Source organism: Eptatretus burgeri, chromosome 12, assembly GCF_056783735.1.
Source record: "Eptatretus burgeri isolate ZD-2024b chromosome 12, Ebu_testis_v1, whole genome shotgun sequence".
Lineage (NCBI taxonomy): Eukaryota > Metazoa > Chordata > Myxini > Myxiniformes > Myxinidae > Eptatretus > Eptatretus burgeri.
The window spans coordinates 77,163,197-77,185,980 of NC_140972.1; the positions used below are offsets into that span (position 1 = coordinate 77,163,197).

General features: G+C 40.1%; 1 protein-coding gene and 1 long non-coding RNA gene across 2 annotated transcripts in view; one reads left to right on the forward strand and one right to left on the reverse strand.

Moving 5' to 3' along the window:
• Positions 1 to 17,730, forward strand: part of LOC147015947 (phosphoglycerate mutase 2-like) — a 44,364-nt gene extending 26,634 nt beyond the window's left edge. The window contains exon 3 of the mRNA XM_085848611.1: positions 16,961 to 17,730. Coding sequence (XP_085704737.1) covers positions 16,961 to 17,127 — 167 coding nt within the window. The 3' untranslated portion in view covers positions 17,128 to 17,730. The remainder of the gene's footprint in view (positions 1 to 16,960) is intronic.
• LOC147015948 (uncharacterized) overlaps positions 1 to 22,784 on the reverse strand; it is a 43,249-nt gene that overhangs the window by 19,506 nt on the left and 959 nt on the right. The window lies entirely within an intron of this gene.

Consider the following 22,784-nt stretch of genomic DNA (forward strand, 5'->3'; position numbering starts at 1 on the left):
TTGGCGGCCATCTTGGATAGAAAAACGCACCTTTACCGATTAACACGAAACTTTACAAACGTGTTCCAATACCCAGTTGGAAGCAGAATATAAATTTCTGATGTCATAGGTCACATGGTTCGTCAGCCATCTTGGATTGAAAATGAATAAATTTTAAAAATCTTCTTCTCCAGAAAGGCAAGACAGATTAAGCCGAAACTTCACACATATATTCCCCATGAGGTCCTTTCTCAAGTTTGTTAATTTGTTCTTGATTGGTCACATGGTTTGGCGGCCATCTTGAATTTACCTTAAAACCTTCAAACATCTTCTTCTCCAGAACACCTGATCTGATCAAGGGGAAACTTCACACCCCTATTGCACATGAGTAGGGAATACAAGTTTGTTAATTTCTAATTGATAGGTCACATGGTTTGGCAGCCATGTTGAATTTAAGAAAAATATTAAATAATGTTTTCTCTGGAACTGCTTAACCTATCGAAGCGAAAATTTGCGTCTGTCATCCTCCATGATATCTGCATACATGGTAAAAATTATGAGGTCACAAGTCACATGGTTTGGCCGCCATCTTAGATTGAAGGATAAATATTAATTCATGTTTACTCTGGAACCACTACTTCTATATATGCGAAACTTCATATTTATAATTTAGGCTACATGTGAAACAAAAGTTTAAAATTTCAACCTGATCGGCCGTGTGGTTTAGCAGCCAGAATTATTTAATTATTTGAATCTGGTCGCCAGTAATAAGGAAATTGAACGCTTTGTGCTGCCCGGTTCGTAACTCGTCTGTTCCGCGCCGTCTCGAAGCAGGCCTGTGTTTGTATCACCATTAAATAATGTTTTCTCTGGCACCGCTTATCCGATAAATGCGAAACTTTGCGACTATGATTTAAGTCTCACGTTGTGTCAGTTGTGTCAAAGGCGGACGGACTGGGTACCCGGTCATCACTGCCAGCAGTTATAAAGTGGCAGTTCTAGTTATTAGGGTACCCTGTGAGTACAGGGTACCCTATTGTTTTTCTTCTGTTTATTATTACGCATTATTATTATTATTCTTCCGCCGGCATTTTGCACCCTTTTTCGCTTTAAAAATCATTTTCTCTGGAACACTAAGTCCGATCGACAGGAAATTTTCACCATAGTATGTATCTTTTTTGATAGCACAATCACGTTATAATTATGACGTCATTGGTCACGTGGTACGGTCGCCATCTTGAAAAAGCGATAAACTTTGGACATCTGTATCTCGGAAACCGTGCAATGGAAAAAATTTTCGTTTGATACATTTTACTAAGCTCCCTATGGGGAACACGTGTGATTTTTCGTGACGTCATAGGTGAAGCGATATACCGGTGAAAATTCGTCAAGTAGAACGCCATATGGGAAAAATCTGAAAAATTCTGAGCATCATCTACGCCAAAAATCACTGACGAAAATGTTTTTTGACGTCATCGATAACGTAATTCGTCCGCCTTCTTGTTTTTTAGTGTTTTTTTTTTTTAAAATCTTCTTCTCCAGAACGGCTATGCAGATTAAGGCGAAACTTTACACGCACATTCCCCCTGAGGTCCTCTTTCAAGTTTGTTAATTTGTTGTTGATACGTCACATGGTTTGGCGGCCATCTTGAAAAAACCCTAAAACCTTCAAACATCTTCTTCTCCAGAAGCGCTGGTCCAATGAAGGCGAGATTTCAGAACTATATTCGTGACATGTATGCGATGCAAGTTTGTTAATTTCAAAGTGATAGGTCACATGGTTTGGCCGCCATGTTGGATTTAAGAAAAATATTAAATAAAGTTTTCTCTGGTATTTCATAAGCCATCGAAGCGAAAATTTGCAAGTGCCTTCCTCGCTCAAGTCTGCATACATGGTAAAAATTTTTACCTCAGAAGTCACATGGTTTGGCGGCCATCTTGGATAGAAAAATAGACTTTATCCGATTTACACAAAACTTCACACACTTGTTCGGGTCGACGATGGAAAGCAGAATTTAAATTCATGATATCCTCGGTCACAAGGTTCGGCAGCCATCTTGGATTGAAAATGAATAAATTTTAAAAATCTTCTTCTCCAGAAGGGCAAGACAGATGAAGACGAAACTTCACAGATATATTCCCCATGAGGTCCTTTCTCAAGTTTGTTAATTTGTTTTTGATCGGTCACATGGTTTGGCGGCCATCTTGAAAAAACCCGAAAACCTTCAAACATCTTCTTCTCCAGAAGCGTTGGCCCAATGAAGGGGAGATTTCAGAACTATATTCGGGACAGGAAGGCGATATAAGTTTGTTAATTTCGAATTGATAAGTCACATGGTTTGGCCGCCATCTTGGATTTCAGAAAAATATTAAATAATGTTTTCTCTGGAACCGCTTAACCAAACGAATCGAAAATTTGTAATTATCATCTAGCAGGCAGTGTGCACGCTTGGTAAAAATTATGATGTCACACGTCACATGGTTTGGCGGCCATCTTGGATTGAAAAACGCACCTTTACCGATTAACACGAAACTTCACGTACGTGTTCCAATACCCAGTTGGAAGCAGAATATACATTTCTGATGTCATAGGTCACATGGTTCGTCAGCCATCTTGGATTGAAAAACAATATCTTCAAACGTCTTTTTCTCTGAAACGGCTGAACAGATCCAGGCGAAACTCCACCACTATGACCGCCTCTCCATGACGAATAAAAAGTTCCCACCCCTTTTGAGGTACGATGCAACGTTTGGCAGCCATATTGGATTGAAGGAAAAATATTAATTAATGTTTACTCTGGAACTACTGCATCAATAAATGTGAAACATCAAGTTTATGGTGGAACGCTCATGCGGAATGAGGGTTTGAAATTTCAACGCGATCGGGCCCAGGGTTTGGCAGCCATGTTGGTTTTAAGAAAAATATTAAATAATGTTTTCTCTGGAACTGCTTAACCTGGAGAAGCGAAAATTTGCAGTTATCATCCACCATCGTGTTTGCACACGTGGTGCAAATTATGACATCACAAGTCACATGGTTTGGCCGCCATCTTGGATTGAAGGATAAATATTAATTAATGTTTACTCTGGAACCGCTGCCTCTATATATGCGAAACTTCAGATTTATAATTCAGGTGACATGCGAAATAAAAGTTTAAAATTTCAACCTGATCGGTCACGCGGTTTGGGAGCCAGAATTATTTAATTATTTGAATCTGGAAGCCAGTAATAACGAAATTGAATGCTTTGTGCTGCCCGGTTCGTAACTCATCTGTTCCATGCCGTCTCGAAGCAGGCCTGTGTTTGTATCACTATTAAATAATGTTTTCTCTGGCACCGCTTATCCTTTCAATGCAAAACTTTGCGACTGTCATCTGCAGAAAGTCCCATGTTGTATCAAAGGCCGACACGTCTGGGTACCCGGTCATCACTGCCAGCAGTTATAAAGTGGCAGTTCTAGTTATTATTATTATTATTATTACGCATTATTATTATTATTATTATTTTTCCGCCGGCATTTTGCACCCTTTTTCGCTTTAAAAATCATTTTCTCTGGAACACTAAGTCCGATCGACAGGAAATTTTCACCATAGTATGTATCTTTTTTGATAGCACAATCACGTTATAATTATGACGTCATTGGTCACGTGGTACGGTCGCCATCTTGAAAAAAGCGATAAACTTTGGACATCTGTATCTCGGAAACCGTGCAATGGAAAAATTTTTCGTTTGATACATTTTACTAAGCTCCCTATGGGGAACACGTGTGATTTTTCGTGACGTCATAGGTGAAGCGATATACCGGTGAAAATTCGTCAAGTAGAACGCCATATAGGAAAAATCTGAAAAATTCTGAGCGTCATCTACACCAAAATTCATCGTCAAAAATGTTTTTTTTTGACGTCATCGATGACGTAATTCGGCCACCATCTTGTTTTTTAGTGTTTTTTAAAAAAAATCTTCTTCTCCAGAACGGCTGCGCAGATTGAGGCGAAACTTTACAGGCACATTCCCCCTGAGGTCCTCTTTCAAGTTTGTTAATTTGTTGTTGATACGTCACATGGTTTGGCGGCCATCTTGAAAAAACCTTAAAACCTTCAAACATCTTCTTCTCCAGAAGCGCTGGTCCAATGAAGGCGAGATTTCAGAACTATATTCGTGACATGTATGCGATGCAAGTTTGTTAATTTCAAAGTGATAAGTCACATGGTTTGGCCGCCATGTTGGATTTAAGAAAAATATTAAATAATGTTTTCTCTGGTATTTCATAAGCCATCAAAGCGAAAATTTGCAAGTGCCTTCCTCGCTCAAGTCTGCATACATGGTAAAAATTTTTTACCTCAGAAGTCACATGGTTTGGCGGCCATCTTGGATAGAAAAATAGACTTTATCCGATTTACACGAAACTTCACGTACTTGTTCGGGTCGACGATGGAAAGCAGAATTTAAATTTATGATATCATAGGTCACAAGGTTCGGCAGCCATCTTGGATTGAAAATGAATAAATTTTAAAAATCTTCTTCTCCAGAAGGGCAAGACAGATGAAGACGAAACTTCACACATGTATTCCCCCTGAGGTCCTTTCTCAAGTTTGTTAATTTGTTATTGATCGGTCACATGGTTTGGCGGCCATCTTGAAAAAACCCTAAAACCTTCAAACATCTTCTTCTCCAGAAGCGCTGGTCGGATGAAGGGCAGATTTCAGAGGTATATTCGGGACACCTAGGCGATATAAGTTTGTTAATTTCGAATTGATAAGTCACACGGTTTGGCCGCCATGTTGGATTTAAGAAAAATATTAAATAATGTTTTCTCTGGAACCGCTTAAGCTAACGAATCGAAAGTTTGCCATTATCATCTACCATCGTGTGTGCACACGTGGCAAAAATTATGATGTCACACGTCACATGGTTTGGCGGCCATCTTGGATAGAAAAACGCACCTTTACCGATTAACACGAAACTTCACAGACGTGTTCCAATACCCAGTTGGAAGCAGAATATAAATTTGTGATGTCATAGGTCACATGGTTCGTCAGCCATCTTGGATTGAAAATGAATAAATTTTTAAAATCTTCTTCTCCAGAAGGGCAAGACAGATGAAGACGAAACTTCACACATATATTCCCCATGACGTCCTTTCTCAAGTTTGTTAATTTCTTCTTGATCGGTCACATGGTTTGGCGGCCATCTTGAAAAAACCCGAAAACCTTCAAACATCTTCTTCTCCAGAAGCGTTGGCCCAATGAAGGGGAGATTTCAGAACTATATTCGGGACAGGAAGGCGATATAAGTTTGTTAATTTAGAATTGATAAGTCACATGGTTTGGCCGCCATCTTGGATTTAAGAAAAATATTAAATAATGTTTTCTCTGGAACCGCTTAACCTAACGAATCGAAAGTTTGCAATTATCATCTACCGTTGTGTATACACGCGTGGTAAAAATTATGATGTCACATGGTTTGGCGGCCATCTTGGATAGAAAAACGCACCTTTACCGATTAACACGAAACTTCATAAACGTGTTCCAATACCCAGTTGGAAGCAGAATCTAAATTTGTGATGTCATAGGTCACATGGTTCGTCAGCCATCTTGGATTGAAAATGAATAAATTTTAAAAATCTTCTTCTCCAGAAAGGCAAGACAGATTAAGCCGAAACTTCACACATATATTCCCCATGAGGTCCTTTCTCAAGTTTGTTAATTTGTTCTTGATTGGTCACATGGTTTGGCGGCCATCTTGAATTTACCTTAAAACCTTCAAACATCTTCTTCTCCAGAACACCTGATCTGATCAAGGGGAAACTTCACACCCCTATTGCACATGAGTAGGGAATACAAGTTTGTTAATTTCTAATTGATAGGTCACATGGTTTGGCAGGCATGTTGACTTTAAGAAAAATATTAAATAATGTTTTCTCTGGAACTGCTTAACCTATCGAAGCGAAAATTTGCGTCTGTCATCCTCCTTGATATCTGCATACATGGTAAAAATTATGAGGTCACAAGTCGCATGGTTTGGCCGCCATCTTAGATTGAAGGATAAATATTAATTCATGTTTACTCTGGAACCACTACTTCTATATATGCGAAACTTCATATTTATAATTTAGGCTACATGTGAAACAAAAGTTTAAAATTTCAACCTGATCGGCCGTGTGGTTTGGCAGCCAGAATTATTTAATTATTTGAATCTGGTCGCCAGTAATAACGAAATTGAACGTTTTGTGCTGCCTGGTTCGTAACTCGTCTGTTCCGCGCCGTCTCGAAGCAGGCCTGTGTTTGTATCACCATTAAATAATGTTTTCTCTGGCACCGCTTATCCTATCAATGCAAAACTTTGCGACTCTGATTTAAGTCTCATGTTGTATCAGTTGTGTCAAAGGCGGACACGTTTGGGTACCCGGTCATCACTGCCAGCAGTTATAAAGTGGCAGTTCTAGTTAGGGTATCCAGTCAAATGGACTGGATAACCTATTGTTTTTCTTCTGTTTATTATTATTATTATTATTTTTCTTCCGCCGTAAATTTGCAAAATTTCCAGTTTTTTTTCGCTTTAAATGCCATTTTCTCAGAAATGGTAAGACCAATCGACACAAAATTTTCACCAGATATGTATCTTTTTTGATAGCATACATAATTGATAATTATGACGTCATAGGTCACGTGATACGGGCGCCATCTTGAAAAAACAGATCAACTTTGGACCTCTGTATCTCGGAAACCTTCTCGTGTAAAAAAATTTCGCTTGATACATTTGAACAAGCTCCCTCTCGGGAATACGTGTGATTTTTCGTGACGTCATCAGTGAAGAGGTATCCCAGTAAAAATTCGTCAAGTAGAACGCCACATGGCAAAAATTTGAAATTTCTTGAGCATCATCTACACAAAAATTCATCGTAGAAAAAAATATTTTGACGTCATCAGTGACGTAATTCGGCCGCCATCTTGTTTTTTGTGTTTTTTTTAAAAAATCTTCTTCTCCAGAACGGCTGTGCAGATTGAGGCGAAACTTTACAGGCACATTCCCCCTGAGGTCCTCTTTCAAGTTTGTTAATTTGTTGTTGATACGTCACATGGTTTGGCGGCCATCTTGAAAAAACCTTAAAACCTTCAAACATCTTCTTCTCCAGAAGCGCTGGTCCAATGAAGGCGAGATTTCAGAACTATATTCGTGACATGTATGCGATGCAAGTTTGTTAATTTCAAAGTGATAGGTCACATGGTTTGGCCGCCATGTTGGATTTAAGAAAAATATTAAATAATGTTTTCTCTGGTATTTCATAAGCCATCAAAGCGAAAATTTGCAAGTGCCTTCCTCCCTCAAGTCTGCATACATGGTAAAAAATTTTTACCTCAGAAGTCACATGGTTTGGCGGCCATCTTGGATAGAAAAATAGACTTTATCCGATTTACACGAAACTTCACACACTTGTTCGGGTCGACGATGGAAAGCAGAATTTAAATTTATGATATCATAGGTCACAAGGTTCGGCAGCCATCTTGGATTGAAAATGAATAAATTTTAAAAATCTTCTTCTCCAGAAGGGCAAGACAGATGAAGACGAAACTTCACACATATATTCCACATGAGGTCCTTTCTCAAGTTTGTTAATTTGTTCTTGATCGGTCACATGGTTCGGCGGCCATCTTGAAAAAACCCTAAAACCTTCAAACATCTTCTTCTCCAGAAGCGCTGGTCGGATGAAGGGGAGATTTCAGAACTATATTCGGGAAACGTAGGCGATATAAGTTTGTTAATTTCGAATTGATACGTTAGACGGTTTGGCCGCCATCTTGGATTTAAGAAAAATATTAAATAATGTTTTCTCTGGAACCGCTGAACCAAACGAATCGAAAATTTGTAATTATCATCTACCATCGTGTATGCACGCATGGTAAAAATTATGACATCACACGTCACATGGTTTGGCGGCCATCTTGGATAGAAAAACGCACCTTTACCGATTAACACGAAACTTTACAAACGTGTTCCAATACCCACTTGGAAGCAGAATATAAATTTCTGATGTCATAGGTCACATGGTTCGTCAGCCATCTTGGATTGAAAATGAATAAATTTTAAAAATCTTCTTCTCCAGAAAGGCAAGACAGATTAAGCCGAAACTTCACACATATATTCCCCATGAGGTCCTTTCTCAAGTTTGTTAATTTGTTCTTGATTGGTCACATGGTTTGGCGGCCATCTTGAATTTACCTTAAAACCTTCAAACATCTTCTTCTCCAGAACACCTGATCTGATCAAGGGGAAACTTCACACCCCTATTGCACATGAGTAGGGAATACAAGTTTGTTAATTTCTAATTGATAGCTCACATGGTTTGGCAGCCATGTTGAATTTAAGAAAAATATTAAATAATGTTTTCTCTGGAACTGCTTAACCTATCGAAGCGAAAATTTGCGTCTGTCATCCTCCATGATATCTGCATACATGGTAAAAATTATGAGGTCACAAGTCACATGGTTTGGCCGCCATCTTAGATTGAAGGATAAATATTAATTCATGTTTACTCTGGAACCACTACTTCTATATATGCGAAACTTCATATTTATAATTTAGGCTACATGGGAAACAAAAGTTTAAAATTTCAACCTGATCGGCCGTGTGGTTTGGCAGCCAGAATTATTTAATTATTTGAATCTGGTCGCCAGTAATAAGGAAATTGAACGCTTTGTGCTGCCCGGTTCGTAACTCGTCTGTTCCGCGCCGTCTCGAAGCAGACCTGTGTTTGTATCACCATTAAATAATGTTTTCTCTGGCACCGCTTATCCGATAAATGCGAGACTTTGCGACTATGATTTAAGTCTCACGTTGTGTCAGTTGTGTCAAAGGCGGACGGACTGGGTACCCGGTCATCACTGCCAGCAGTTATAAAGTGGCAGTTCTAGTTAGGGTACCCTGTGAGTACAGGGTACCCTATTGTTTTTCTTCTGTTTATTATTACGCATTATTATTATTATTCTTCCGCCGGCATTTTGCACCCTTTTTCGCTTTAAAAATCATTTTCTCTGGAACACTAAGTCCGATCGACAGGAAATTTTCACCATAGTATGTATCTTTTTTGATAGCACAATCACGTTATAATTATGACGTCATTGGTCACGTGGTACGGTCGCCATCTTGAAAAAAGCGATAAACTTTGGACATCTGTATCTCGGAAACCGTGCAATGGAAAAAATTTTCGTTTGATACATTTTACTAAGCTCCCTATGGGGAACACGTGTGATTTTTCGTGACGTCATAGGTGAAGCGATATACCGGTGAAAATTCGTCAAGTAGAACGCCATATGGGAAAAATCTGAAAAATTCTGAGCATCATCTACGCCAAAAATCACTGACGAAAATGTTTTTTGACGTCATCGATGACGTAATTCGGCCGCCATCTTGTTTTTTAGTGTTTTTTTTTAAAATCTTCTTCTCCAGAACGGCTATGCAGATTAAGGCGAAACTTTACACGCACATTCCCCCTGAGGTCCTCTTTCAAGTTTGTTAATTTGTTGTTGATACGTCACATGGTTTGGCGGCCATCTTGAAAAAACCCTAAAACCTTCAAACATCTTCTTCTCCAGAAGCGCTGGTCCAATGAAGGCGAGATTTCAGAACTATATTCGTGACATGTATGCGATGCAAGTTTGTTAATTTCAAAGTGATAGGTCACATGGTTTGGCCGCCATGTTGGATTTAAGAAAAATATTAAATAAAGTTTTCTCTGGTATTTCATAAGCCATCGAAGCGAAAATTTGCAAGTGCCTTCCTCGCTCAAGTCTGCATACATGGTAAAAATTTTTACCTCAGAAGTCACATGGTTTGGCGGCCATCTTGGATAGAAAAATAGACTTTATCCGATTTACACAAAACTTCACACACTTGTTCGGGTCGACGATGGAAAGCAGAATTTAAATTCATGATATCCTCGGTCACAAGGTTCGGCAGCCATCTTGGATTGAAAATGAATAAATTTTAAAAATCTTCTTCTCCAGAAGGGCAAGACAGATGAAGACGAAACTTCACAGATATATTCCCCATGAGGTCCTTTCTCAAGTTTGTTAATTTGTTTTTGATCGGTCACATGGTTTGGCGGCCATCTTGAAAAAACCCGAAAACCTTCAAACATCTTCTTCTCCAGAAGCGTTGGCCCAATGAAGGGGAGATTTCAGAACTATATTCGGGACAGGAAGGCGATATAAGTTTGTTAATTTCGAATTGATAAGTCACATGGTTTGGCCGCCATCTTGGATTTCAGAAAAATATTAAATAATGTTTTCTCTGGAACCGCTTAACCAAACGAATCGAAAATTTGTAATTATCATCTAGCAGGCAGTGTGCACGCTTGGTAAAAATTATGATGTCACACGTCACATGGTTTGGCGGCCATCTTGGATTGAAAAACGCACCTTTACCGATTAACACGAAACTTCACGTACGTGTTCCAATACCCAGTTGGAAGCAGAATATACATTTCTGATGTCATAGGTCACATGGTTCGTCAGCCATCTTGGATTGAAAAACAATATCTTCAAACGTCTTTTTCTCTGAAACGGCTGAACAGATCCAGGCGAAACTCCACCACTATGACCGCCTCTCCATGACGAATAAAAAGTTCCCCCCCCTTTTGAGGTACGATGCAACGTTTGGCAGCCATATTGGATTGAAGGAAAAATATTAATTAATGTTTACTCTGGAACTACTGCATCAATAAATGTGAAACATCAAGTTTATGGTGGAACGCTCATGCGGAATGAGGGTTTGAAATTTCAACGCGATCGGGCCCAGGGTTTGGCAGCCATGTTGGTTTTAAGAAAAATATTAAATAATGTTTTCTCTGGAACTGCTTAACCTGGAGAAGCGAAAATTTGCAGTTATCATCCACCATCGTGTTTGCACACGTGGTGCAAATTATGACATCACAAGTCACATGGTTTGGCCGCCATCTTGGATTGAAGGATAAATATTAATTAATGTTTACTCTGGAACCGCTGCCTCTATATATGCGAAACTTCAGATTTATAATTCAGGTGACATGCGAAATAAAAGTTTAAAATTTCAACCTGATCGGTCACGCGGTTTGGGAGCCAGAATTATTTAATTATTTGAATCTGGAAGCCAGTAATAACGAAATTGAATGCTTTGTGCTGCCCGGTTCGTAACTCATCTGTTCCGTGCCGTCTCGAAGCAGGCCTGTGTTTGTATCACTATTAAATAATGTTTTCTCTGGCACCGCTTATCCTTTCAATGCAAAACTTTGCGACTGTCATCTGCAGAAAGTCCCATGTTGTATCAAAGGCCGACACGTCTGGGTACCCGGTCATCACTGCCAGCAGTTATAAAGTGGCAGTTCTAGTTATTATTATTTTTCTTCCGCCGTAAATTTGCAAAATTTCCAGTTTTTTTCGCTTTAAATGCCATTTTCTCAGAAATGGTAAGACCAATCGACACAAAATTTTCACCAGATATGTATCTTTTTTGATAGCATACATAATTGATAATTATGACGTCATAGGTCACGTGATACGGGCGCCATCTTGAAAAAACAGATCAACTTTGGACCTCTGTATCTCGGAAACCTAGTATAAAAAAATTTCGCTTGATACATTTGAACAAGCTCCCTCTCGGGAATACGTGTGATTTTTCGTGACGTCATCAGTGAAGAGGTATCCCAGTAAAAATTCGTCAAGTAGAACGCCACATGGCAAAAATTTGAAATTTCTTGAGCATCATCTACACAAAAATTCATCGTAGAAAAAAAATATTTTGACGTCATCGGTGACGTAATTCGGCCGCCATCTTGTTTTTTTGTGTTTTTTAAAAAAAATCTTCTTCTCCAGAACAGCTGTGCAGATTGAGGCGAAACTTTACAGGCACATTCCCCCTGAGGTCCTCTTTCAAGTTTGTTAATTTGTTGTTGATACGTCACATGGTTTGGCGGCCATCTTGAAAAAACCCGAAAACCTTCAAACATCTTCTTCTCCAGAAGCGCTGGTCCAATGAAGGCGAGATTTCAGAACTATATTGGTGACATGTATGCGATGCAAGTTTGTTAATTTCAAAGTGATAGGTCACATGGTTTGGCCGCCATGTTGGATTTAAGAAAAATATTAAATAATGTTTTCTCTGGTATTTCATAAGCCATCAAAGCGAAATTTTGCAAGTGCCTTCCTCCCTCAAGTCTGCATACATGGTAAAAAAATTTTACCTCAGAAGTCACATGGTTTGGCGGCCATCTTGGATAGAAAAATAGACTTTATCCGATTTACACGAAACTTCACACTTGTTCGGGTCGACGATGGAAAGCAGAATTTAAATTTATGATATCATAGGTCACAAGGTTCGGCAGCCATCTTGGATTGAAAATGAATAAATTTTAAAAATCTTCTTCTCCAGAAGGGCAAGACAGATGAAGACGAAACTTCACACATATATTCCCCATGAGGTCCTTTCTCAAGTTTGTTAATTTGTTCTTGATCGGTCACATGGTTTGGCGGCCATCTTGAAAAAACCCTAAAACCTTCAAACATCTTCTTCTCCAGAAGCGCTGGTCGGATGAAGGGCAGATTTCAGAAGTATGTTCGGGACATGTAGGCGATATAAGTTTGTTAATTTTGAATTGATAAGTCACACGGTTTGGCCGCCATCTTGGATTTAAGAAAAATATTAAATAATGTTTTCTCTGGAACCGCTTAACCTAATGAATCGAAAGTTTGCAATTATCATCTACCATCGTGTGTGCACGAGTGGTAAAAATTATGATGTCACACGTCACAAGGTTTGGCGGCCATCTTGGATAGAAAAACGCACCTTTACCGATTAACACGAAACTTCAGACGTGTTCCAATACCCAGTTGGAAGCAGAATACAAAATTGTGATGTCATAGGTCACATGGTTCGTCAGCCATCTTGGATTGAAAAATAATATCTTTAAACGTCTTTTTCTCTGAAACGACAGAACAGATCCAGGCGAAACTCCACCACTATGACCGCCTCTCCATGACGAATAAAAAGTTCTCACCCCCTTTTGAGGTACGACGCAACGTTTGGCAGCCATAGTGGATTGAAGGAAAAATATTAATTAATGTTTACTCTGGAAATACTGCATCAATAAATGTGAAACATCACCGTTATGGTGGAACACTCATGCGGAATGAGGATTTGAAATTTCAACGGGATCGGGCCCAGGGTTTGGCAGCCATGTTGGTTTTAAGAAAAATATTAAATAATGTTTTCTCTGGAACTGCTTAACCTGGAGAAGCGAAAATTTGCAGTTATCATCCACCATCGTGTTTGCACACGTGGTGCAATATATGACATCACAAGTCACATGGTTTGGCCGCCATCTTGGATTGAAGGATAAATATTAATTAATGTTTACTCTGGAACCGCTGCCTCTATATATGAGAAGCTTCACATATGTAATTTAGCCGACATGCGAAACAAAAGTTTAAAATTTCAACCTGATCGGTCACGCGGTTTGGCAGCCAGAATTATTTAATTATTTTAATCTGTTCGCCAGGAATAAGGAAATTGAACGCTTTGTGCTGCCCGGTTCATAACTCGTCTGTTCCGCGCCGTCTCGAAGCAGGCCTGTGTTTGTATCACCATTAAATAATGTTTTCTCTGGCACCGCTTATCCGATAAATGCGAAACTTTGTGACTATGATTTAAGTCCCATGTTGTATCAGTTGTGTCAAAGACGGACACTTCTGGGTACCCGGTCATCACTGCCAGCAGTTATAAAGTGGCAGTTCTAGTTATTATTATTATTATTATTATTATTATTATTATTAACGGCGTTTTTATGTTCTACTGACCGATTTTGTGGCGGATCTGGAGGGAAAACTGTCGGATGAAATTCAACGAAACTTAACAGGATTATTACTCACCACCTGAAGTTTATACTATGAAACATTTGATGACGTAGGTCACGTGGTATGGCGGCCATATTGGATTTTATCCAAAACCTAAAAACATCTTCTCCAAAAGGGATAATCAGACAGCCTCAATCTTTTGCACAAATTTGCTAAGTTGCTTGGGAATGTAAAGTTGTTAATTTGGTTGAAATCGTTATTTAATTTATATGATTTTAAATGATGCCAATTCACCTCATTAAATATGCAAATGAGAGTTGAAAAAATTTAATGACAGATTTAGATAGCACATAAACAGGGGACTCCCAATATATTTATACAATGTCTGTATTTGACCCCAGTGAGCCCCCAGAGCCCCCCAAAGTTGAAAATGACCAATTTTTGAAATGTCATAAAATGAAAACAACGCTTGGATGAAATTCAATGAAACTTATCAATTTAATTACTCTCCACCTGAAGTTTATACTTTAAAAATTTTGATGACGTAGGTCACGTGGTCTGGCGGCCATATTGGATTTTATCCAAAACCTAAAAACATCTTCTTCTCCAGAAGGGATAATCTGACAGCCTCAATCTTTTGCACACGTTTGCTAAGTTCGATGTTAATGTGAATTTGTTAATTTCGTCGAAATCGTTACATAATTAATATGATTTAAAATGATGCCAATTCGCCTCATTAAATATGCAAAATATGCAAATGAGAGTTGAAAAAATTTAATGACAAATTTCGATAGCACATAAACAGCGGACTCCCAATATATTTATACTATGTCTGTATTTGACCCCAGTGAGCCCCCAGAGCCCCCCAAAGTTGAAAATGACCAATTTTTGAAATGTCATAAAATGAAAACAACGCTTGGATGAAATTCAATGAAACTTATCCATTGAATAACTCTCCACCTGAAGTTTATACTTTGAAAATTTTGATGACGTAGGTCACGTGGTCTGGCGGCCATATTGGATTTTCTCCAAAACCTAAAAACATCTTCTCCAGAAGGGGTAATACGACAGCCTCAATCTTTTGCACACATTTGCAAGGTTCCATTGTAATGTTAAGTTGTTAATTTCGTCAAAATCGTTGCATAATTTAAATGATTAAAATGATGCCGATTCGCCTCATTAAATATGCCAAATATGCAAATGAGAGTTGAAAAAATTTAATGACAGATTCTGATAGGCCTTGAAGAGGGGATTCCAAATATGTTTACACTATGTCTGTATTTTACCCCAGTGAGGCCTCAGAGCCCCCCAAAGTTGAAAATCACCCATTTTTGACATGTCGTAAAATGAAAACCAAAGACAGACAAAAAGTGACCACAAATTCTGGAAGATATTTTAACGTTCTACAAGTTTGCCATTTACATTAATATGCAAATGTGGAGTTATTGGACTTTTTTGAGGACTTGAAAATTTGTCCAGCCTCGATTTGTCCAATGTGAAGTTTCTTTCTCTATCATGTATTGCTATGGGCTTTTCAATCCTTCATTGATATAACTTGAGGGACCCCGTAGCTGGGCCACATTGCAGACTTGAACTAACTTTCTAACTCGGAAAACCCACATCATGTGACAGGGTGATGGTGTTGAAACTTCTTAAAATGGAGGCACGCCTTGAAGCCCGGGATTACTGGTTTACCAGTTTTAATTCTTCTTGTTCTTGTTCTTCTTCAGACAAAACCTTTAGGACGTGGTTTTTATATACAGGATCCAGATCTCCTCAAATACTAAACACCTGTACACATCCTTGCATTGAGGGTGCCTTTTGAGAGCGTCTATCATGAACTTTTAAATAGATTTGGACATTTGCTTTAAAGTTTCGAAAAGTTCACGTTACTATTTAAAGATTATTCCATTTAATGTGTTATAATTTCGTAAATACACGATTTTCTCGTCATGAACAGGAGCCTCCATGATGGGTTACGCTATTGGCTCCATCAAGGCACGTGACGAAATATCGGAAGTTGTTATTACCTTTAGGACGTGGCTCTTGGACACATTTATCCTCGTTTATTATTATTCCCCCTTGTTATTATTCCTTGTTTAAATGCACAATTGCTATGCTAAGTTGCCCCACTCGTGGGGCAACTTAGCTAAATATAGCGTAACAATTGTGCATTTTGTGAGGAAAGCACCAAATTTGGCACACCAGTAGCCTAACATATTGTGAACAGATTTGGACATTGGGCCATCTCAAATTCAGCCACTGGTGGCTGTGGCAGCCATTTTCCACTGCCATCAAAAATTTTGAGATGGCCCAATATCCAAATCTGTTCAAAATAATGATAGGCTACTTGTGTGCCACATTTGGTGCTTTTCTCACAAAATTCACAATTGTTATGCTCAGTTGCCCCACTACCTGTCTATCTTTGTTTTCCCACCAACTCGAAGGCATTAATCCTCTCCCTGCATTCCAGCATTCACCCCCCCCCCCCCTTTTCCCCTCTCCAAAGCTGACCCATCTTTACTCACCCTCTCACTCATCAAAGCGAGTAGTGGACATTCCCACGTCAAAACAATGGAATGTGCAATGGTTTCTTCTCCCCTATCATGCTATCAGACTTCACAGAAACCTGTCAGCACAGTTGCATGTGCAACTCACAATTTGAGAAAATATTCAGGAAATAATAGCAAACCTGCATAACCTCTGCAATAAAAGTGCTCCTAAAGAGAACAGGTAATTCTAAAGTGTTCCAAAATTGGTGGCTATAGTATAGAACTTGTGAGTGGAGACAGGTGAACTGTCTTACTAATGGGTGAACACTAATGAACACGCACAGCTCCTTTTGTGTGGATCTAAAACTCTTTCACCTGAAAACGCAATGCCAAGTGTATTGATTAGACATTTTAATGATTTTTTTGGTGGATGACTTGCTGTTGTATGACCAGAATAAAACTTCATGATGTTGAATTGGTTCTTCAAAAAAAAAAAAGATCAGTGTGTTGTGTTTGGGTTGTAAGAAAGGCCAACTGTGTTCCTTTTATGCAAACGAATCATTAAGAGACAGGAGAGCCCTTCCCACTGATGAGTGGTGTAACCCTCTGACCAAATGCTGCACAATCTCCCCTGAGACTTCCTTTTCTTGATGCTCCTCATAGGTCTATCTGATGCAGAGATTATGGAGCTGAACCTGCCCACTGGGATCCCGATTGTGTACGAATTGGATGAGCACTTGAAGCCAATGGGGCCTCGACAGTTCTTGGGAGACGAGGAAACTGTTAAGGCAGCAATGGCGGCTGTGGCTGCTCAGGGCAAGGCCAAGTGATGGACTGGGTATACGAGGTGCTGCTTTCATTTGGGAAGCGAAGCTTTCTCGACATCCGCTTCTCTTGTCAATCTCTATGAAATCGTACTCCATTAGGCTTCTGCTGGCTGTTCCCTACTTGTGTGATGTATTAATGGTGACTGAAAATTAAAAAAAATGTAATGTTTAATTTTATTGTTTGCCTTGACATGTTCAGCCTTCAATGATGAGTTTTGGCTTTTGGTGAGAGAAGCAACAATATTCAAATATGCCTTTATTTCGTCATGAAAACTGGTCCGAATACTTTTCACCTGGCAAGTTCCCACGTTGTTTTACATCAATCTTCTGTTGAAACTTGTCTAACTTTCGCTTTATTTTATAAATCTTGACAAAACTACTGACAGCAGATTATTTTTCGCAAGGATATAAATTTGAATTGTTTTTCCCTTTCTTTCACAATTTACAACTCATGCCAGTGTATGTCTCTATGGTATACCGCAATACACAGCATGCACCCTTGTACTTGGAACTGTTGCACTATCCTGTTTTCACCTTAAAATGTTACTCCTTGTTCGAGTTGTCATCCTCTGTATTTGGCTTAAAAATAAAGCCCATTTAATGGTTGTGGTCTTTGTTTTCCCCCCCCCCCCCAGCTCATCATGTTTGGTTTGTAATAGTTTTGGCCATAAAGTGCAAGTTGTGTGCTGAAAACACCAATTAGCTGCCGCTCCTTTCCATCCCCTCTAAGCCAATTTTTATACCTTTGGGGGGAGGGGGGGCAATTTTGTTGCCATAAAGCTGTGAAACAAGCTTCATGCAAAGATGAACAGATTTGATTTTGGGTTCAAAAAGTGAAATATCCATTGTCCTGTAATTGACAATCTTGGTTACCGTGATAGCATGTGAATTTTACTGAAGAGATTTTGACAGTGTGGACTGCAACAAAGATTAACCGATTCAATTTTTGATTCAACAAGTCAAAGGTCTTATCCCCTAAAATTAGTTTAGACCAACACTCATTAGAAGCATCTGTCTCATCTTATTTTTGTTTTTCTGTCTATTTTAAAAGGTGACCTTTAATTGAGACCGTGTGCAACAGTGGATCGACTTCTCCCATGGGTGGAAACATATCTATTGACACATTCGTGTCGATTTCCTTTCTAGTTAACTTACGAGTGGCAATGTGATGGATTGATCTTGGTGGGTGAGATACAAGAATATTAAAAAAAGGCAATTCTATCAGTTACCACCTATTCTTACATTAAAACTCCTCGTGCGGGCCCGTACATCCAAAAAAAAAATATTGTGACGTTATAGCACTGTGTCCCGTCTGGTTTGCTAAATAAATGGCCATAACTTGGGAACCACTTGTCCGATTAATATCAAACCTTAAAGGTACATACCAGGTCCCCAGCAATATACGTACCTTTGGAAACAGCTGAAACTGATGAAGAAGAACGATATCAAACCTTCAAGGCACATACTCAGGTCCCAGCATCAATTGACGTGCGTGTCCGTATGTGCAAAAAAACAAAACTTTCAAACCGCGTGCCAGAAACAAACACACAGGCTGTTCCTTCGCTCTTGCGTGCCGTATGTGCGTGGCCGTACATGCAAAAAAAAAAACTTTCAAACACAGGCCGTTCCTTCGCTCGTAAACAACGACTGGATTGGGGCATTGTGTTTATAAATGCGCATAAGAAATTGAGAAATTATTAGAATACAGTAAGTCATCACTATCCGGAAGGAATGCGTGCTCGTACGGAATGTTCACATGCAAAAAATAAATAAAGAAGAATTGTGACGTCAATCGTGACGTCATAGCGCCGTGTCCTGTCATTGGTTTGGTAAATAAACGGCCATAACTTGGGAACCACTCATCCGATTAATATCAAACCTTGAAAAGGCACATACTCAGTTCCCCAGCAATATACCTGGCAAATTTCAATTATATCGGACCAGTGGTTGTCAAGAAACAGCGGTCGCACACACACACATTGCTGGAATTATAAGATAGATGAAACAGACCAATCAGGCTGGTAGGGGATTTTTTTTTCCTTTCTGGGAAAGTTGAAGAGGGAGGATATAGACCAGTGCACAAAGTTTCATCTGTCCATTTCAGCTGAGTGAAAGTTAATTCATTTTCAGGAATGTTTATAGTTAGAATCCTTCCTTCTGTCTAATGGGAAGTTCGTGTGTGCGCTACGAGTTATTTTTTTGTCAGGTTTATTACATCCACAACAACGCCACCGTCCCGCACTCGACCCGGTCGCCAGTGACATATGCCATGCGACAGATCATAACCTGAATTCCTGCATAAATGTAGCTTCAACTTTGAGTGAGGACAGGTACCAGAGCATTGGAGAGTAAAAATGTAGCAGTTGAATGATGCAGACAATAATTGGGGAACTATAGACATGTTTAACTTCAGTTGTGGGGAAGGTGTTGGAGATGTTAAGGATTGGATGGGGAGCCGTTTACACTAATTAAAGGCAGCCAGTGTGGATTCACTAAAATGAGGTCATGTTTAACAAATTTGGAGTTCCAGGGAGCAGTTTCTCATTGGGTCGATGAGGGAAGTGCAGTGGATATGTTGTTGTGGGCCGGGGTTCGGTGGCGATAAACAACCACTAGGTGGAGCAGTACAGTCATCTCCCACCGAACACCAGGAATTTAGGTCATGACTCTCGGACAACTCCGAAAGGTCACGGGTCATTTAGAGGACCGTGGTCGCAATATTTCCAAAGTACTCATGCCGTCCAACTTCCGGGGAACCACACCTTCGGCCGACTTTGTCCGAATCGAGTCGCTATCACCGACTCAGATCCGGCGTAACCGAGCGGAAGTTACCAAAGCCGCGCCGGACCAAATGAACTATTTACGGCACGAACGGCTTTACTATTCCTCAATACGCACCTTGCTAGGCCAATGAAAACACGAACAACGAACTGGAACATTTAACAGGTTTATTTATAACAATAATCGGGGAGGAGGGACACAGAGCAGAGTTATCACGAATAATAGGTAGGAAATGTACAATGAGCAAAAGCACTTAACAATCCTTAAAGACGGGGCCCACAGACACACACACACACACACACACACACACACACACACACACACACACACACACACACACACACACACACACACACACACACACAAACAAAAGAAACTGGACCCCGTGGGTTTATTCGGTAGAGCTGGGCCAGGGTACCTGTCCCGCCTCGTGTGGTCACACCGACTCAAACCACCACTGTGGGACTCGAACCCATGACCCGAAGTCCATGACCCTAGCTGCTCGGTCTCCAGACGTCCTCCAAAGGACCGCAGACCGCTCCAACTACGGCCACGACCGTCTGCAGAGCCCTCGTCGACAACCACTCGGCCACGACGACAGACCGCTCGGCAATCGCCACGATCTCTCTGCCGAACCCTGGTCCTGACAACCACTCTATTCTTCTGAGGTGGGAGGGGTCTCTTCTCCTCGCCACTGGCCTCCTGATTGGTCACCTCCCGATTGGTCATCTCATGGTCACCTTCCGATTGGCTGGGGCGTGCATGTCATGCTTGCCCTTCGCTCATTCGCTGGAGGAAACGTCCATGCCCCTGCCTTGGGGCGGAGCCTCGATCTGAGTTGATGGAGGCTCCGCCCTCACCTTCAGCCAAAAACACGTGGGCAATGGCGACCGGGTCGAGTGCGGGACGGTGGCGTTGTTGTCGTGGATGTAATAAACCTGATAAAAAAAGAAACTCGTAGCGCACACACGAATTCCCATTAGACAGAAGGAAGGATTCTAACTATAAACACAAACTTATCGAAATAACTAAGCTACGGGGACTCTGGCTGTCTGTGTGCACATGGCTTCCGGATTCGTAACAATATGTCTCAACTTTAAGGCATTTAATAAGGTAGCAGGCATCGAAGGCTGTTCATTAAGGTGAGGGCTTTTAAAGTGGCTCACGGGATTGGTGTTGGAAGCAAACAGTGGCTGTGAATCGGAGGTAAGTTTGATACCTCCCAACACCAATACTTTTTCGAAACAAGCAGAGCTTACCCATCACTTTGTTGATGGACCGATTAATCATCGTGTTTGCCAAAAATTTTGGGTTCGAAAGAGAAGAAAAGGAAGACATTTACCCGTGCATAGTGCTTTAACCCCTCACCTCTCTCCGTGTCCCTGTCCTCACACCCTGATACCCCCCAGTTCGTCCTGATGTCCTTTCCTGCTAGAAATGTAACGCACACAATGACAGACAGGTCCCTCAGTTGTTTCTTTTTTTGTTACAGCGTGAACAAACTTTGGTGCATCACAGGTGCTGAAGGTTATCAAGTTTCATCAAAATCGTGTGTAGTTTGAAGAAGTTGCAAATATTTGTGGAGGTGATACTGTATGTATGCATCTTATGGTTTTAATTTTTTTTTAATGTTTGGCGAGTTACATTCTCTATCATTTCACAATTAAATTTCTTTCAAATTTATGGACTCAAATTTCGAATTAAAACTGCCTGGGCCCAAGCGTCCTTTCTCCAATACGAGGCGGTGTCAAACTACGTGCCCTATGACGTCATAATTTTCACGTTAAGTTCATCGTGTGTGCCAAGTTTCACTTCAAGCGGTTGAACACTTTTGAAGATTTAAAAAATGTGTTCACTTTCACTCCATGGTGGCCAAACCACATTACTGATGACTTTATCTCAAAAAATTTTGCACCATGGGTTGTCAATCATAACTGCCAAGTATCAAATTGATAACGTGTGGTTTCGGAGAGAGTTTTTAAGCTTTTATTTAACTCCATGGCGATTGCAAAATCAAAATTTGGAAAAAAAAAGAAGGCATTAGTTCCTATTCTACCCAATATTGCATGGAAAGTTTCAACTTAATCAGAGCAGCAGTTCTAGAGAAATAGCTTTTTTATGATACACCAACATGGAAAAGGTACTCAAGATGGTGTCACCGATGACATCAATTTTCGTCAATTGGTTCACGAGCGCCAGCCAGAGTGACCACTATATTCGTTATGTCTGTGTGTCTGTCTGTCCAGAGCATAACTCCGTGGACTTTGATCCGATCTTGATGAAACTTGGTTATGTGTTCGATATCAATGTCTAGTTGTGTTTTCCTGGACGAGGGCCCATTGTGGGCGGAGCCACGCCCAAGAAATAGCCATTTTTAGGGGGTAGTCGGATTAAAAATCTATCTTCTCCTAAGAAATTGACTGAATGGAATGGGTTCTTCAGTATTTGAATAGCAAAATGAATTATCTAAAACTTGTCTGATTTTTCATTTTCATCCCAAGGTCAAGGCCACAACGTTAAAACTAAGAAAATTGCGAATTTTGACAAAAAAATCATACGACCGCCCAAACTTTGAGAGCTCGGATGACAATATTTTTTTATGTATAATCTTGAGGTCATTCCCCACCTAAAGTCTTGAAACCATTTTGCTCTATCTCGAACACCTTGCCCGTGGCGCCCCCTTCAAGTTTGTTTTTATGCCGATTTCATCAAAGTATGGATAATCCGAGGAGTGCGAAATGCCATAAAGCCTATGTGACGTTATATTGTTCCTGGAATGCTCCAGAGGAAGTTTTGCACCAAAGGTCATAATCCTTGACCTTTGACCCATTAAAGTTCACAAAGGTCAAATTTTGAAAGTTGTGGGAATCGAACCGGGT